This window comes from Callospermophilus lateralis, chromosome 6 (genome assembly GCF_048772815.1).
Source record: "Callospermophilus lateralis isolate mCalLat2 chromosome 6, mCalLat2.hap1, whole genome shotgun sequence".
Lineage (NCBI taxonomy): Eukaryota > Metazoa > Chordata > Mammalia > Rodentia > Sciuridae > Callospermophilus > Callospermophilus lateralis.
The window spans coordinates 8,766,683-8,783,186 of NC_135310.1; the positions used below are offsets into that span (position 1 = coordinate 8,766,683).

The 16,504-nt window shown below is 40.1% G+C and overlaps 2 protein-coding genes and 2 non-coding genes across 5 annotated transcripts; 3 read left to right on the plus strand and 1 right to left on the minus strand.

Annotated features, from left to right (window-relative positions):
- Positions 1-553: 553 nt before the first annotated feature.
- Positions 554-7,325, minus strand: Mrpl18 (mitochondrial ribosomal protein L18). Of its 2 annotated transcripts, none has more exons than XM_076858070.1 (5): positions 7,194-7,325; positions 6,444-6,697; positions 6,041-6,221; positions 1,666-1,897; positions 554-920 (listed from the first exon to the last, which is right to left on the minus strand). In XM_076858070.1, the coding sequence occupies exons 2-5, from the start codon at positions 6,493-6,495 to the stop codon at positions 849-851; spliced, it is 537 nt and encodes a 178-aa protein (XP_076714185.1). In that variant the 5' UTR covers positions 6,496-6,697; positions 7,194-7,325; the 3' UTR covers positions 554-848. The 2 variants fall into 2 exon arrangements, with proteins under 2 accessions (XP_076714185.1, XP_076714184.1); XM_076858069.1 differs by lacking the exon at positions 7,194-7,325 and adding an exon at positions 7,065-7,165.
- A 26-nt stretch (positions 7,326-7,351) lies between these two features.
- Tcp1 (t-complex 1) lies at positions 7,352-16,503 on the plus strand. The gene is made up of 12 exons (XM_076858067.1): positions 7,352-7,609; positions 8,188-8,273; positions 8,443-8,571; positions 9,694-9,791; positions 10,334-10,444; positions 10,827-11,008; positions 11,264-11,390; positions 14,341-14,516; positions 14,857-14,980; positions 15,438-15,630; positions 15,715-15,878; positions 16,201-16,503. Exons 1-12 carry the CDS (start codon positions 7,543-7,545, stop codon positions 16,415-16,417), a joined length of 1,674 nt encoding a protein of 557 aa, XP_076714182.1. The 5' UTR covers positions 7,352-7,542; the 3' UTR covers positions 16,418-16,503.
- Positions 9,939-10,078, plus strand: LOC143402680 (small nucleolar RNA SNORA29). Its single transcript, XR_013091752.1, has one exon. It is a non-coding gene; the product is annotated as a small nucleolar RNA SNORA29 (small nucleolar RNA).
- LOC143402673 (small nucleolar RNA SNORA20) lies at positions 15,036-15,163 on the plus strand. The gene has a single exon (XR_013091746.1). It is a non-coding gene; the product is annotated as a small nucleolar RNA SNORA20 (small nucleolar RNA).
- Position 16,504: the final 1 nt, after the last annotated feature.

Below are 16,504 nucleotides of genomic sequence, written 5' to 3' on the forward strand. Positions count from 1 at the left end.
CTGTTAAGAGAGTTGGCGCAAAGACTTGTCTTTCAAAAATTACATTGCATATTCAGATTGATGGCATTTCATTTTTAAATAAATGTGTAATTGGTGAACACACCTAAAAATTGGGAAAATTATGCTTTCAAAGCCACCTTAATTACTTGAGCAATTAATTTCCCCCAGGTAGTTGGAAAGAGTTAACACTTTGCTTCCTCTATTATTTACTTCACAGCAATCTGAGCACACACTACCCCTCCTTTCCACTTCCATTTGCAGTTCCTCAGGGCACCTTTAACTCTCAAATTTGCCTCTCCAAACACTGGGAATCAAGGGCCCCAGGGAGTTTATTATTAGCATTTGCCCTCTTATCCTAAGATTCTAAGTTTAGGCCAATAGTGACATCTCCCACTTTAAAAAAACAGTCCCACAATCTGAGCAGCAAGTAACTCTCACTGGGATCACTCATCATGAGCCAATGTAGTAATAAGTGCTTTACACAAACATCAGATGTTACCCTTAAAATAGTGAGCTCACAGGCAAGAAACTTCATATAACCAGAAAACAATGGTTCTCATATGCCTTTATTTGGTAACTTACAAGCAATTTTTAATTTGTCCTTCAAAAGTTAACTGGTGTCTGCTTTGTACTTCTCATCTCCAAGGAGAGAGTATTTATCTCTTGATTAAAACAAAAAAACCACCACACATAAAAGGGAAGGGGGATGACCAAAACTACAAATAATCTTCCACTGAACTCCGTTGTTACAAAACTTCCAAGCTCGTTTTTCTTCCAGATGCTTTCTTAGACAGCTGTAGAAGCTGATAGTTTTATATTTATGTGTTCAAAACTTCTATGCTTCTATTTCACTCATAGATCCTCCGAGGTTCCTGTAGCACTACACCACCTTCTGTCATGGCACTTTGTAAGCGTTTCATCTTGTTTTAAAAATCGGGGGGGAAAAAAAGGAAAAAATAAAGCTCATCAGTAAGCTGAAAATAAACTTTGCTTTCCAAAAGACAAAGAAATAACAACTGATGTGCTCTTGCTAACTTCCCAGCCTATACTGGTTGTTCAGAGAAGGATCTTAAGAATGACACAGGTAAGAAAAAAAGGAATTGAGAAATGTCAGGGATCAGCAGCATTCTGAAATACATCACAAGATGTCAATACATAAACATGATGATATGATGGGTTAGAGAGTCACTCTGAAATCAACCAAACAATGACTCTGACCTCAGTTCATTTGTGTATAGAACAGGAATAATTGATCCCTAACTCTAGACTGCTGTAAGGATTAAATAAGGTAATGTCAGAATACTCACCCCAGGGTCCAAAATGGAGAACACTTGGAAACTATTATTATATAAGTACCTAACATCAAGAATCAATACAATGTCTCGTATTACAATTTTTTTTCAGTACTAGCAATCAAACTCAAGGCCTCACACACGCTAGGGAAGCCCTCTACTTCTGAGCTACATCCCAAGCCCTAAAATACTTTTTTAGTAAACACAAAGGAAACAAAAATACCAAGTCTGGGGGCTAAGGTTCTAGCTCAGTGATAGAGAAGTTGCAAAGCATGTGTGAGGCACTGGGTTCAATTTTCAGCAGTGCATATAAGTGAACAAACAAATAAATAAAAATAAAGGTCCATCAACAACTAAAAAAAAAAAAAAATACCGAGTCCGAAGCTGCCTCCCAAGGGGTTGGCTGGTAGACCATGAAGTTGATTCCTGCCTCTAAGCACCGCTCTGCCAGCACGCGTCCTATGCTCTCACAAGCTACCACATTTCTGGTTCTGTAAAGATGCTTTTTAATAGCCCATTCACGAGTGGATGCTGAAACCACGACCTTGCCATTTCGATGCTCTACAATCGCTTCTACATGATGCTGAGTCTTTATAACTCGCAGTCTAAATGGGAAGAGAAGAGGATAAAAGTCAAAAAACTATCCATCTATCCATCCTAAAGTTAAGTTACTTCAAGTGAATGAATGCCTAAGTATCCCTTGAGAATTCAATGCATGGTTGATTTACTTCAACATACTTACTTGGCTTTTTACTTGAGACAGGTGATTTCCCTGTTTTTAATGAGACTATTCTCAATAATAGTAAATCAAATACTTGCACTTAACCTCAAGTATCAAGGAGAAACTTGGTATTTCTGAAGAGCTGAGTCTTACTTTTTATACATATACTTCAAAAAAGGAAATCTTGAAGAGATGCAACTAAGTTGCTGACTATATCCTGGATAAGGATATACTTACTCTGTGCTTTTATTTTCCAGCTAACACCAAAATAAATGAAAAATGGGGCAAAGATTTAAAAGTAAAAACCGAAATCAGAAGAGTACTAAAAGAAAATAAGGGATTTTTTTTTTATAATGTCAAAGTAAGATAAGCCTGTTTAAATGTGAAATCAACCATGGTTTTTATAGAATAATTAGATGTCAAATAAAAGATGACAGATTTTCTACATGGTTAAAAAACAAACAAACAAAAATTAAGTTCAAAGACAAACAATGCACTTGTGGCTGTAGTCCAATGTAGAGTACCTGCTTAGCATCTATGAGGCCTGGGGGTCAATCCTTAGCATAGGCAGGGGAAAGGGACCAATGGGGGACAAAGCAATGAAAAAGAATAAAAACATTTATCACTTATGTATTTTGATACATGGACTGGGGGCACTTTACCACTGAACTACATCCCCAGACCTTTATTTTTATTTTGAGATAGGGTCTCACTAAATTGCTGAGACTGGTATCAAATTTGCAATTGTCCTACCTCAGCCTCCTGAATAACTAGAATTTCAGGCGTTTGTGCTACAGAACCTGGCTGAAAAATATTTTAAACTCCTCTATTTTTTAAAGGACTAACTTCTGTAATTTGTAAAATATCTCCTATAATAAATAAGAAATTTACCAATAACTTAAGAAGTAAAAGATCTGAACACTGTTCAAAGGAACAGAAAATATTAATGACATTTAAATCCAGGAAAATATACACCCAATCTCTGATTTAAAAAAATGAATGGATGAGACAATTCATTACAACACTGTAATCATAAAAGATAATCATCAATAGGAAGCTAGTTAACTAAAACATGCATGCCATATTTTTTATACAGTCACTAAAAAGAGGTAACATTTTATGATTACAATAGCTAACATTGACTGAGCACTTACTGTGTTAGGTTTATCCTAATTGTTTATAGGTATAGCTCATGTCTCAAAATAATCCCATCTTACTTCCATTTGCTTTTCTTTCACTTGGGTACTGGGGATTAAACTCAGAGGTACTGGACTGAGCCACATCCCCAGCCCTATTTTGTATTTTATTTAGAGACAGGGTCTTACTGGGTTGTTTAATGCCTCACTTTTTGCTAAGGCTGGTTTTGAACTCAAGATCCTCCTGCCTCAGCCTCTGGAACAGCTGGGATTACAGGTATGCGCCACTGCTTCTGGCATTCCATGTGTTGTTTAAACTACAGAAACTGACACAGAAAAATAACATAAGATTACAACTATGAAGCAATGGAGCCAGGCATTAGATCTAGGAATCTGGCTCCAGAACCAATCCTCCTATCCACCAGGAAGAAGAATCTACAAGGCGTATTTTTAAGTATATGCTTAGGGAGTAGTGGGAGGGCTAAAGAACATTCTAGAACAATGTTTATGATTTGACAAGAATAATAATAAAAAAAAAGACATTTTTGCTTATATGCATAACTCTAGAAGGATACATACAAAACTAGTCCCTGTGGGGTTTTATTTATTTAGTTATTTTTTTAAGAGAGAGAGAGAGAGAGAGAGAGAGAGAATTTTAATATTTATTTTTTAGTTTTCGGTGGGCGGACATAACATCTTTGTTTATATGTGGTGCTGAGGATCGAACCCAGGCCACATGCATGCCAGGCAAGCGCGCTTCCGCTTGAGCCACATCCCCAGCACCCCCTGTGGGGTTTTATAACATGGGGTTACAAATCATTGGATTCAACAAACCACAGGTGGTCAGGTGGAAAATATCTGAGGGAAAAAAATTATATCTGTACTGAACATACACAGACTTTCCTTGTCACTATTTCCTAAACAATACAGTATAATAAGTATTTGCATAGCAGTTACATTGTTTTCGGTATTATAAGCAATCTAGAAATAGTTTTAAGTAACAGGAGAATATAAATTATATGTAAATACTGTGCCATTTTATTTAAGATATTTAATCTAATTCCCTGTGCATACCTAGGGATGGCTGTTCCACTTCCTTTTTTTTTTACTACTGGGATTAAACTCAGGGCTTTGTGTATACACATACACAATCAGTATACAAATACTGATCCGTACCTCCAGATCAAAATTAAATTAAGCTCAAATTAAAGAAAACACTCAAATTAGAAGATCTTCACTAGCATTCCTAAGGCAAAGCAGGAAAGGCACTAGATTTGGAAATGTGGGTTCTCTTGGTTTTGCTGGTGGTGCTAATAAAAATTATACTTTATAGAAAGTTGCATAGGCCACAGTTTTAAGACCCTTGTCTTCAACTATGTATTCAATGAAGGGGTAGAACTCCATCTCTAAGGTCATTTCCTAGACTTTCAAAATTCTGTAGTGATAATTTGGTAAATAGGGCAGACCCAGTGAGTGGGGGGAAATAAGTCTAATTTAAACGATTCAAATATTAAGTGAAGGAAATGTTGGATGTTTCAAAAGAATTTTAGACTGAAGATCCAGGTTATTTCAAAAGTGAACTGCCTCCTCCCTTTGACTCCTCCCTGTATCCTCTAAGCAAAAATGTATCATAGCAATTAGGACATCATGCTCATTCTGCTTTCCATCATGAAACTATAAAAACTTCAGTGACAAGAATTTCAGAAGGGGCAAGCCCTTTTCCACGGTAGAACTGGGGTTCTAGTGAGCCCTTTAGTCTTATGCTCTATCATTATTTTTCCTACATCTAGCACAATGCCTAGTGATACAGGCCCAACATTCGCTGAATAAATAAATGCATTTACATAATTATGATTACTAACTTGTCCTGATAACTGTGCAGTCCTTTAGAAATAATTCTACTCCAGGGGTCTAGAGATGTGGCTCAGTGGTAATGTACTTGTCTGATGTGTGAGACCCTGGGTTCAATATCTAGCACTACACACACAACAGGAAAAACTCTTAACAAATCTTCATCAAGGAAATAATAACTATGTCCTGCAGCATAGTGGTAATAATTTAGTGTCCTGGTTCTAGGTCATATAATAAAATATGTTTGAATCTTAGCTCAGGCAGTCACTAATGATGTCTCCCCCAACTGCCCCGTTCCTGTAAAATGGAGAAAATTATTGTACCTGCTCCGTGAAGTAATTTTAAGGATTAAAATATTTTCAATAACCCACCAAGGGACTGGGGGATGTAGTTCATTTGTAGAACAGTTGCCTACCATGCACAAGACATGTGTGTCTTCCTCCTTTTACTCCCACTCTTCAAAAGTTTATTCTCCCTAAAGCAGCTAGAATTATTTCTATTCTTTTTGCAGGACTTCCCACTTGCTAGGCAAGCACTCTACCCCAGACCTTAGAATGAACTTTAAAAAACCAGATCGTTCAGGCTCAAATTTTAAATTTTGCAGTTTCCAATCTCGACTGGTTACCTTAACTTGCAAAGCTAATGACTTAACCTCCTTCTACGTGCTTCTCCAATTTCATCTTCCTCGCTTTGCCCAAACAACTCAGATACACAGGCCTACGGATTCCTTCCACCCACCCACTAAGAGCAGTCGCACTCTGCTGCCTCTGCTAGAACGCTCCTTCTTCTATCTTTCAGACCTCAGCGTTTTCAATGTCACCTCCTCCGCGACCCTGGTAAGCACCCAGCTCCCCAAGCCCACACTGTCGTCTGCAGGGCACCCGTAGGTTCAAGGGTTGGGACCCATCCGCTTGTCCTGCCTCTAGGCAAGCGAGGCGCCCCCGGGGCGAGTCCCCGACGTCCCGCACCGTCCTGCTGAGCAAAGCAATCTGTGAGCCGCGGCGCTACTCCGTCGGGCCGTCGCAGGCTGACTTGGTTACCTGTGCCAGAACTCACGCGAGGGCCACACTGTCCCCCAGCCCCGTTCCTTCCTGGCCACAGCCAAGAGCTCCAGGTTCCGGGGGTTCCTGTTGGTGAACTCGGGCGCGACGGCTTCATTTCCCAAGGGCTCAGCGTGGGGCTCCGCCGCCGGCGTGGTGCAGAGGGCTGCAAACCCGCGCTCTGGGGAACGGACACGGCCACATGGAGCTTAAGCACGACCGCCGTGGACACCGGGGCCGGCCTAACTCCACCGCCTCCGCTCCCCGGTCCTCGGGTCCCCAGGGAGCGCCCAGGGCGCGTTTGCTTCTCCGCGGGACAAGTCAAACAGAATAGGACATGTAGATTCTCATCTACTGGGCAGGCCCCGGGGAGTAGGCTGGCAAGCGGGGCGAGATTAATTACCCGGATTCCTGCGAACCAACACCAACTTCCAGAGCCGCGGCCGAAGTGCCATCGCTGAGGAGATCACCAGCAAAGCCTCCCCTCTTTTTCCTCCCGGTTGTCTCAGCGGCTAACCCGCCATATTAACTCAGGGAAAAGTCGAACCGCGCCTGTCCTTGAAGGTTCAAACCAACGAGGCCCCTGCCGCACATTACCCCGCTCCACCAATCAGTGCCTACGTCGAGGCGCAATCACGCTAGGCGCCAACCAATCACCTGATAGAAACGCAGTTTGTTGTAGACTACCCTTTACACCAAGCTCGGCCCCCAGAAGTTACCGTATTTGGGTTGTCTGGTCCCTTAAGCCAATCATTGTAGCGTGGACACTGTAATTGGGTATTGGGAGGAAATGAGGCAGAGCAATGCTCACACTTTTTCCTCAAAAAGGGTGCCATCTTTTGGGAACTGAAGGCTTTCCCCTGTGGCCCTTGGAAAACCTGGCCCCATACTAAACAAGTGCAGACTCGCAAGATCATACCTATTAGTCCCACAACAAAGCCCAATTTGCCGCAAGCTTCCCGAACAAGCATTTAAGAAAGGCAAGAGCACAAGGTTAAAGAGCCCACTAGAACCCCAGCTCTACCGTGAAGAAGAACCCGCCTCGTTCTTGTAACACAATTTCAGACTCCGCCCTACTGTGCAACTTTTCCAGAAGATACGAGAATGTGCACACGCGCATGCGTAACCTTGCCCGCAGAAGAGTACTTCCTACCTCCAGCGTCCTCCAACTCCTGACAACCGTTCCTCCCTCAGCGTCCTTTCTCTTCCGGTCTCTAATTGGGCAAAATTACTGAACCTGCCCCTTTTTGGTTCTCTTATTTCCGTTGAGTTGAAGCTGCTTTTCCTGTTTCTCCCGGTTCCCGCCCTTCTTTTCCCGCCAGGCCTTGCGGCCGAGCCTGAGGAGTGAGGCAGCGGGCGGGGTGGAGTTACCCAGCAGCCCCCTCGGTGCCGCTCGGGTCTCTCCACGCCGCCGCCACTTCTCTAGTGGCCACCGCCCGGCCTGGGGATTAAGATACGGGTTACCTGTGGTGTGAGTGAAATTCGACGCAAACCCTGCCGCGATGATGGAGGGGCCTTTGTCCGTGTTTGGGGACCGCAGCACTGGGGAGGCCATCCGCTCCCAGAACGGTAAGGGCGGGCGAGGCCTGGGCCTGCCCGGGCGGCCCGCGGCTCCCTGCCCTCGCCCTCGCGTCTCCCTCGGCGGAATGGGCTCCCGAGGGCGCGACCCGGGCGTTTGTCGCCGTGCGGGGCCTAGCCGTCGGGGAGGACTCCAAGGGCGCCGCCGGCGTTCCCAACTCGCAAGGGCGGTGCGGAGACACGTGCCCGCCGCCCGCGGCCCCTTTTGTCAGTCGGGGATCGTCCACCAGCGACTAGGCCCAGTCGGAACTGCAGGCGCGTAGTTAGGGGCGACGTGTTCCCGCGGAAGTCGCCCCGACCCTCGGCGACTGCCGTAGAGTAACGGAACGCCGCTGGCGCTCCGGGCCTGATCACTCAGCCGGGCAGCGAACCCTTAAAAACGGGGCGTTCCTCCTGTGCTCAGGACGAAATTTGCCCGTCCCCTTCCTTAGGCTTCCTTAGGGCGCGTTTGTAGATAAGAGCAGTTTGGAGGTTGTGAGATGTTATTTTGCTTCTGTGGGTGAGATGACTGTCCTTTAGAGCTGTACATTTCTGATTTTACTGTACTTTTTTTCATTAACTGTCTACAGTTATGGCTGCGGCTTCTATTGCCAATATCGTTAAGAGTTCTCTTGGTCCAGTTGGCTTGGATAAAATGTTGGTGGATGATATTGGTGTAAGTATATCTGTTGCTTTGATTGCTCTAAAGAGAAGAGATCTGAAGTTTTTTTTTTCTGCAAGTTGTTTTCTTCAGAACCTGATATTGGAAAATATCAAAGATGATATACTTTGTGTCATAATAGGGATATCTGAATTTATCTCACTTTTCCTGGAAATTTCTGTAGGATGTAACCATTACAAACGATGGTGCTACCATCCTGAAGTTACTGGAGGTAGAACATCCTGCTGCTAAAGTTCTTTGTGAGCTGGCTGAACTGCAGGACAAAGAAGTTGGAGATGGAACTACCTCAGTGGTAGGTAGTCGCCTGGGAGAGGGGCTAAAGAATAATTATTTTTATCCTATTTGAAGCTGTGGGCCAGAAATAAGTTACATATTTAAAAAGGAAAACGGTATGTTTCTCCAGCAGTGCTTCAGAAACAAAACTTGATAATTATAGCTAGTTTGAGCAATATAAGTAGAAAAGAAACTCAAACTCATTAAATTCAGCGTCATTTTAAATATTGGATTTCACACGTTTGGGGGACTTTTTTTTTTTTTTATTTTTATGGCTTCTGAAATGTATTTTCTCTTACCCACCATCACCTGAGGCTTGGAAATGTCTAAAATCTTTGCTATTGTAATTATCTAAAGAACCCCGTGACCCAGCTGGTGGTCTATACCTGTAATCACAGCAGCTTGTAAGGTTGAGACTGGGAGATCACAAATTCAAAGCCAGTCTCTGGCAGTTTAGCCAGACCCTGTCTCTAAATAAAATACAAAAAAGGGTTGAGATGTGGCTCAGTTGTTGAGTGCCCCTGGGTTCAGTCCCCAGTATCCCTGTACCCAAAAAAGAGGGAGTAGGGCTAGGGATATGGCTCAGTGGTTAAATGCTCCTGGGTTCAAACTCCACCAAAAGGAGGAGGGAAAAATAAAGGAGAGGATGATATATGTTTTTTTTTTAAATACTGTTTATTTATTTATTTTACATGCAAAAGGCAGTCATAATGATTGGATGTAGCAAGCAGGCTACCTCCAAACTATATCCTTAGCTCTAAAAGTCTAATTAAAAGACATTTTTAGCATTCCTTAAAAGGAGTTAACCCAAAAGTCTAAAACAGTCCAAGTCATTTCAATAGCAATTTAGCTTCCATTGGGCACTTAATCTCTAAAGGTAATAGATGTATTTGTTGTCTTCTGTTTTACTGCTGAACTAGTTTCTTAGAACATTTTTCTGACTTTCATCTGTTGGGTTTGGCCATTGACATACAGAATATTTTGTAGTGTTTTCCTTTTTTCATATTTTTAATAGCCACTTATTCATTTCTCCATCACTCACCATTCTGGTTAATAATACCTGACGACTTTAGTGTTGCTTTTGTGGGTGCATGATATATCCAGTGCCCGACATCTTAGCGCATGACTGTTTTCTCAACAGGTTATTATTGCAGCAGAACTTCTGAAAAATGCAGATGAATTAGTCAAACAGAAAATTCATCCCACATCAGTTATTAGTGGCTATCGACTTGCTTGCAAGTAAGATTGTTTGCATTCTCAGGAATTTTTTATTTGACACAGTAGTTATAAATAGTGTTTTAATGTTTTGATTAATAATTAAATTTTGGTTTGAAAAAGTTGTGTTTTAACAACCAAGTAACACTTGAACTAGAGCCAGTAATGTTTTTTCCCATATGACTACCACATTTTCTTCTAATAATAGACTTTAGTGGCTATGCTTATGGGATAGATTAAAGTTGCCATGATCTGAAGAGGGAGGATTTTCAAGTGTTCTCCTTCTATATGAAATGGCTGAACAAAAAGTCCTTTCCTTTGACATTTTGAAACTGTTACATGTGATAACATTAGGGCTGGGATTGTGGCTCAGAGGAGAGCACTGGCCTCGCATCGCATATGTGAGGCACTGGGTTCGATCCTTAGCACCGCATACAAATAAAACAAAGATATTGTGTCTACTTAAAACTAAAAAATAAATATTAAAAAGTGTGGTTTTTTTTTAATGTGATAGCATTAAAAGGTTTGAGTACTGGATTGACTTTTTTTTCTGTCCCTTTAAACAGGGAAGCAGTGCGCTATATCAGTGAAAACTTAATTATTAACACAGATGAACTTGGAAAAGATTGCCTGATTAATGCTGCTAAGACTTCCATGTCTTCCAAAATTATTGGAATGTATCCTTGCATCCAAGTAAAGTTTAGCACCCCTACCCCTTTCGTGGGTAGAGTGCTAGGGAATGAACCTGATTTAGGTTTGGGGGGTTTTTTTAAACAGTAAAAGTTTTAAATATCAATTTAATGCAAATTGATAAATCTGTCAGAGACATGACATTGTGTTGAAATTGCCTGTTGCTTTCTGTGCATTTCAAGGGTAAAAAGATAATGTAAAGCATGTGTGAGTGATATGAATTGTGGATGGTGATAAGTAATAAGTCACTTTGATAAATATTTTTTCTTTGATGAAATTGCTAAAAAGAAAGTCACTTTCAATTGCCTTTGATTTTTATGTGTACCCTTTGTTCATTCGGTCTGTTGTTATCCTTAACTATCAGCTTAGAGATGGTGATTTCTTCTCTAATATGGCAGTAGATGCTGTACTTGCTATTAAATACACAGATATAAGAGGCCAGCCTCGCTATCCTATCAATTCTGTTAATATTCTGAAAGCCCATGGGAGAAGTCAGATGGAGAGCATGCTGATCAATGGCTATGCACTTAACTGTGTGGTGGGATCTCAGGGTAAGGTTTGAGATTTAATCATAGAATGAGATTTCTATAGTTAAAATTAGCTTTTTGTGATTTGCATACAATACATCTTTTGTAACTTGAGCACATAAAAAATGTTAAGATGCGTGCAAATTAAAAGAAATTATCTCCCCTTGATGCCTTTATATTTAAGGCTTAATAATTTTTATTCTTTTAATTTTAGGGATAGGTGTATTATGTGAACTGAATATTGTTATAGTTATCACAAAATATTATGTTCACTTATAGGCATGCCCAAGAGAATAGTTAATGCAAAAATTGCTTGCCTTGACTTCAGCCTACAGAAAACAAAAATGAAGCTTGGTGTACAAGTGATTATTACAGACCCTGAAAAATTGGACCAAATTAGACAGAGGTATGTTGAGGATGTTTTTTTTTTGTTTTGTTTTGTTTTGTTTTTTAATCTGTTAGTGCTGGGGATTGAACACAGTTTCTCGGTGACCACTGAGCCACATCCCCAGCCCTATTTTGTATTTTATTTAAAGACAGGGTCTCACTGTGTTGCTTAGCAACTCACTTTTGCTGAGGCTGGATTTGAACTTGTGATCCTCCTGCCTCAGCCTTGAGAGATTTTTTACCTTTGTCAGGGGTGCTTGTAAAACTCCTTTGTGTTGAACCAGGCGACTGTAGACTGGAAAGAATGAGTTTTCTCGTAGGACAGAACAGTCATCATTCTGATGGCTTACTGTGTGGCAAAACATAGTATTTCCAGAACTGAACTTTTTAAATATCAGAGTTTTGGAAAACTAAGCATTTACCCAAATCAAACTGTTCTACGTGAACCTCTAGAAAAAAAAATAGGAAATGTAATGATGTTTTAAAAGGGATTTGGGGTGCTATGACTTCTGTGAAAACTGAACTTTTTGTGGAATTTTTGGCTTTATGAATTGATTTGAGATTAAAGGTATAAAAGCCAAGAACCTGTTTCCTCAAAGAAGCAGTTCAGACTTTTTGCTACTGTATACTATGGACTGCAGATGGTGTTACTCAATTGGCATACAGGAAGAGCTAGTTGTGAAGGTAGTTTGCTCCCAGGGATTTTGCCTGCTTTCTTCCACTTTATCCACATTCATTTTTTTATTATTATTTTTAACATGTAGTAACTACATATTTGTGTGCAGTGTGGCTTCACTTTGGGTAATGATCAGACCAGGATAATCATTATCTGTTGCCTCAGACATTTATTTGTATTGGGAACATTCAGAATCCTCTCTGCTAGCTATTTTGAAACATTCAGTTAGTTGTTCCTGTCCCTGAACCCATTAAACTTTTTGCATCTCTCCCCACACCCTTCCCAGACTTTGATAACTGCTGTTCTATTCTCTACTTCTTCTTGGAAGTGTGTATTTATTTTTATTTATTTATTTTTTGCTATTTGGTTACTTTGAATAAACAACAAGAAATCTTTGCCAAAAGCTAGAAATGCTGCCCATCTTCGAAATCTATATGCATGTGTATCCTTTTACTCTTTCCTTCTATCAGAGGGGAATTCTCCAGCAGTATGTTTTCCAGAGTCTGTTCCCTTAGAGCCCTCCTTCGTTGATTGTTCCTTAACAACTGCATCTTTAACTCAACTCTTCCTTTGCTGGATTCCACTTGGAGCTCTCCTGTCCTTAAAGCATTTTGCTCATCCACCTGACATAGTTACTCCCTGTCCTTTCTTATCAAGCAGGTGCCACAAGAGTGATGTAAACATGTTTGCTGGGACTTTATTTTTCAATCCCTTTTTCATCCCTCTTCTCCAGTGTCAGGGTCACTAATAATAACACTAGCATGAAAGTCAGTTGACATCTTCAGCTTCCTTTTTCTTGATCTTTATCAAGACTTTGGCCGATTCTGTCTTAACATGCCTTTAAAGAGGGGAGGCTTTCCCTCAATCTGGGTTATTCCCAGTCTTTGTCTTCTTGGGCTTACACAGTTTCTGCTGTGTATTCAACTGTAATGTGAGTTCTGAATATAGAGATGGAATTATTTCTTTGGCTTTGTAGCCTTGGTTCTTCAGTATCTGATACACAGTACTTATTTAATAGATGGGGTGAGTAGTAGTACTCTATAAAATAATAAACAAGCTAAGTATGGTGGTACATACTTGTAGTCTGTAGTCTCACTTACCTGAGAGGCAGAGGCAATAAGTATGGTAAGTCTACAGACGAGTAACAGTCGTTTTTGATCAAAGTGTCATTAGTTTATAATAATCATCACTACATACGTGTGTCCACTGCATTGTGACAAGATAGCTGCTATAATGCTCGTAGGTGATAAGGATTTTTCAGCTTCATTATAATTTTTTATAGGACCACTGTTGTTTATTTGGCCTATCATTGACCAAAATGAATGCATGATTGACTACTTGAAAAAAGTCTTTGAATAATCTCATCTACTCCATGACTTCAATTGTATATTGACTTTGAATCTATATCTCCTTACTAGAATTGCTTATGATTTATATACTGACTTCCTCTTTGCAGCTTTTCCTGAATAACAGAGACTTTAAACTTACAACATCCCAAACTGTGCTCTTGGTTTCCCAACCTGCCCCAAGCCCATACCTCCCATTTACCTGTGCCTGTAGTTTGACTTTCGTTCATGCTGTCGGTCCTCATAAGGGATACTTCTTTATCTCCAGTTACTGTCCCCTTGTCTTCAGTCCTTAATCTTTCCACTGCAACTTTCATATGGACATTGGCATCCTTTTGAAAATACAGATTCAAAGGATAGCGGGGTATGGTTCAGAGGTACAGTATTTAGTACTTACCTAACATGCATGAGGTCCTGGGTTCAAGTCTTTACTTCGTGTAAAAAGAATCAGATTTGGTAGTACTACTGTTACTTAGAAACACCAGCATCTTAGCCATCTAGACTCTTTAATGTGGCCTGCCAGATTCATATTCTGGTCCTACTTATTTCTACAGTTTAACGCTTGATCCCTTTATTAAACATTTGCCCTGAGAAATTAATAATTCCCTATAAGATTCTTGAAGGCAGGGCCTCCTATTTTTTTCTAACCATACTTGATAGGAACTCAAATTGGAGTTGAGGAGAGAGCAAAGTGGTTAATTTTAATTTTGCTTCTGGGTAGAAAAGAACAGTTGATATAACTTAGCCTACAGTTATTTCATGGTAAGTATTTTGGAGTTTTTATTTTGTGGTGCTGGTAATTGAACCCAAGTCTTTGTGCATGCTAAGCAAGCACTGTACCATTGAGCTACCCTAATCTTTGTGAAAAGTATTCAATGGAAGTTAAGAGTTGTAGTATTTAAAAACACAGAAAGTAACATGAGTTAACTAAAATACTTTCTCTGTAGAGAATCAGATATCACCAAGGAGAGAATTCAGAAGATCCTGGCAACTGGTGCCAACGTTATTCTAACCACTGGTGGAATTGATGATATGTGTCTGAAATACTTTGTGGAGGCTGGCGCCATGGCAGTTAGAAGAGTTTTGAAAAGGGATCTTAAGCGTATTGCTAAAGCTTCTGGAGGTACTACAACTGCAAGATCTTGAATAAAAAAAAACCTTGTGTTGATATGCATTCCCTAGCACAAGCCTTACATTAGAGTACTGGCACTGAGCAGCTTCAAAAACACTTAGCACTATCCACAATAAATATAGAGCTATGTTTCATGAACTGGAAAAGTTTTAGTTTGTTGGGAATTCATGAACTGTTTATTCACTTCAAAATGATATAGTTTCATATTAGTATAAAATATAACTGTTAATTATCTGATAACTGTAAACCTTTAATTTGTAATGTATCACTTTTATCATAAGGCTTTAATATCATGGGAAACAATATTTAGAGATCTTTTTAACTCCTATAGCAACTATTCTGTCAACCCTGGCCAATTTGGAAGGTGAAGAAACTTTTGAAGCTACAATGTTGGGACAAGCAGAAGAAGTGGTCCAGGAGAGAATTTGTGATGATGAATTGATCTTAATCAAAAAGTAAGAGCTACTTTCCAAATTAAAGCTATACAGATTTCATGGAGTAAAAAATTTCCTTCCCATTTATTTGCTGCTGTAGTCTCTCAGTGATATAAGCAGTTATACGCATGGGATAAAACAATATTGGGCCATTGTAAATTGAGGTGAAGTTACTTTCATCTCTTCTGCATGGTCTAGACAGTGTTTTATATTTTATATATATATATTTTTGATTGTTTTTCGTATGGTGCTGAGGATTGAACTCACAGCCTTTCACGTGCTAGACAAGTGCTCTACCACTGAGCCACAACCCCAGCCCTCTTTTACTTTTTACAATGCTGGGGATTGAACCCCAATTCCTTGAGCTTGCTAGACAAATGTGGTAGAGCTATCACAGAGCTATCCCAACCCTAGACATTCTTTTTGTACAGTATTCGTAAATGTTCTTTTTAACAGTTTTACTTTTTTTTCTTATTAGTACTAAGGCACGAACATCTGCATCGATTATTTTACGTGGGGCAAATGATTTCATGTGTGATGAGATGGAGCGCTCTTTACATGATGCTCTTTGTGTGGTGAAAAGAGTTTTGGAGTCGAAATCTGTCGTTCCTGGTGGGGGTGCTGTAGAAGCAGCCCTTTCCATATACCTTGAAAACTATGCAACCAGCATGGTAAGAGTTGATTTTCAAGAGGGGCTATAATTGGCATTTTGTTAACATGCTTTGTCTGGGATCCTAATTATCTTTTCCTTTTAGGGCTCTCGGGAACAGCTTGCTATTGCAGAGTTTGCAAGATCTCTTCTTGTTATTCCTAATACACTGGCAGTTAATGCTGCTCAAGACTCCACAGATCTGGTTGCAAAGTTAAGAGCTTTTCATAATGAGGCTCAAGTTAATCCAGAACGTAAAAATCTAAAATGGTAAGCATATAGTTCTTCTCCTTTTCACAGTGATCATCATGAGAACATTGTAAGGTATAGGCAATAGTAATCATCTTCTAGGAAGGACCAATGTTTATATTTGGGCTTTCATTGACCAAAATGTTATGCAGCACATAACGTGTTTTAGATGTCTGGGAACAGGGTTTCTTCCTTTTTGTATTGCACAGTGCTGTGTTTGTTAAGTGTAACCATAAAGCCAGTATTTCTCAAGATTAATATTTGAATGGAATAATTGGAATTAACAGGCCACCTAAGCAACCTGTGGGAAATCATTTAATCAGCTATTTCACCTTAATTGTAGGATTGGTCTTGATTTGATCAATGGTAAACCTCGAGACAACAAGCAAGCGGGAGTGTTTGAACCAACCATAGTTAAAGTGAAGAGCTTGAAATTTGCAACAGAAGCGGCAATTACCATTCTTCGGATTGATGACCTTATTAAATTACACCCAGAAAGTAAAGATGATAAGCATGGAGGTTATGAAGATGCTGTTCACTCTGGAGCCCTTGATGACTGATCTGAATCTCCCTTTTATTTATAACAATGTTAAATGCAATGTCTTGTACCTTGAGTATTATACATTAAAGTTAAGCATGCTCTCAAC

Bases quoted from the DNA above. Each gene is read 5' to 3' on its own strand.
- Tcp1 (XM_076858067.1), top strand. From the start codon at position 7,543: ATGATGGAGGGGCCTTTGTCCGTGTTTGGGGACCGCAGCACTGGGGAG. The intron at 8,572-9,693 runs GTAGGTAGTCGC...TTTTCTCAACAG, and splicing joins GAGATGGAACTACCTCAGTG to GTTATTATTGCAGCAGAACT. The intron at 15,879-16,200 runs GTAAGCATATAG...CCTTAATTGTAG, and splicing joins GAACGTAAAAATCTAAAATG to GATTGGTCTTGATTTGATCA.
- Mrpl18 (XM_076858070.1), bottom strand. From the start codon at position 6,495: ATGGCACTTCGGCCGCGGCTCTGGAAGTTGGTGTTGGTTCGCAGGAAT. The intron at 1,898-6,040 runs GTAACCAAGTCA...CTTCCCATTTAG, and splicing joins TCGCGTGAGTTCTGGCACAG to ACTGCGAGTTATAAAGACTC. The intron at 921-1,665 runs GTATTTTTTTTT...TTTTAAAACAAG, and splicing joins GGGAGGCAGCTTCGGACTCG to ATGAAACGCTTACAAAGTGC.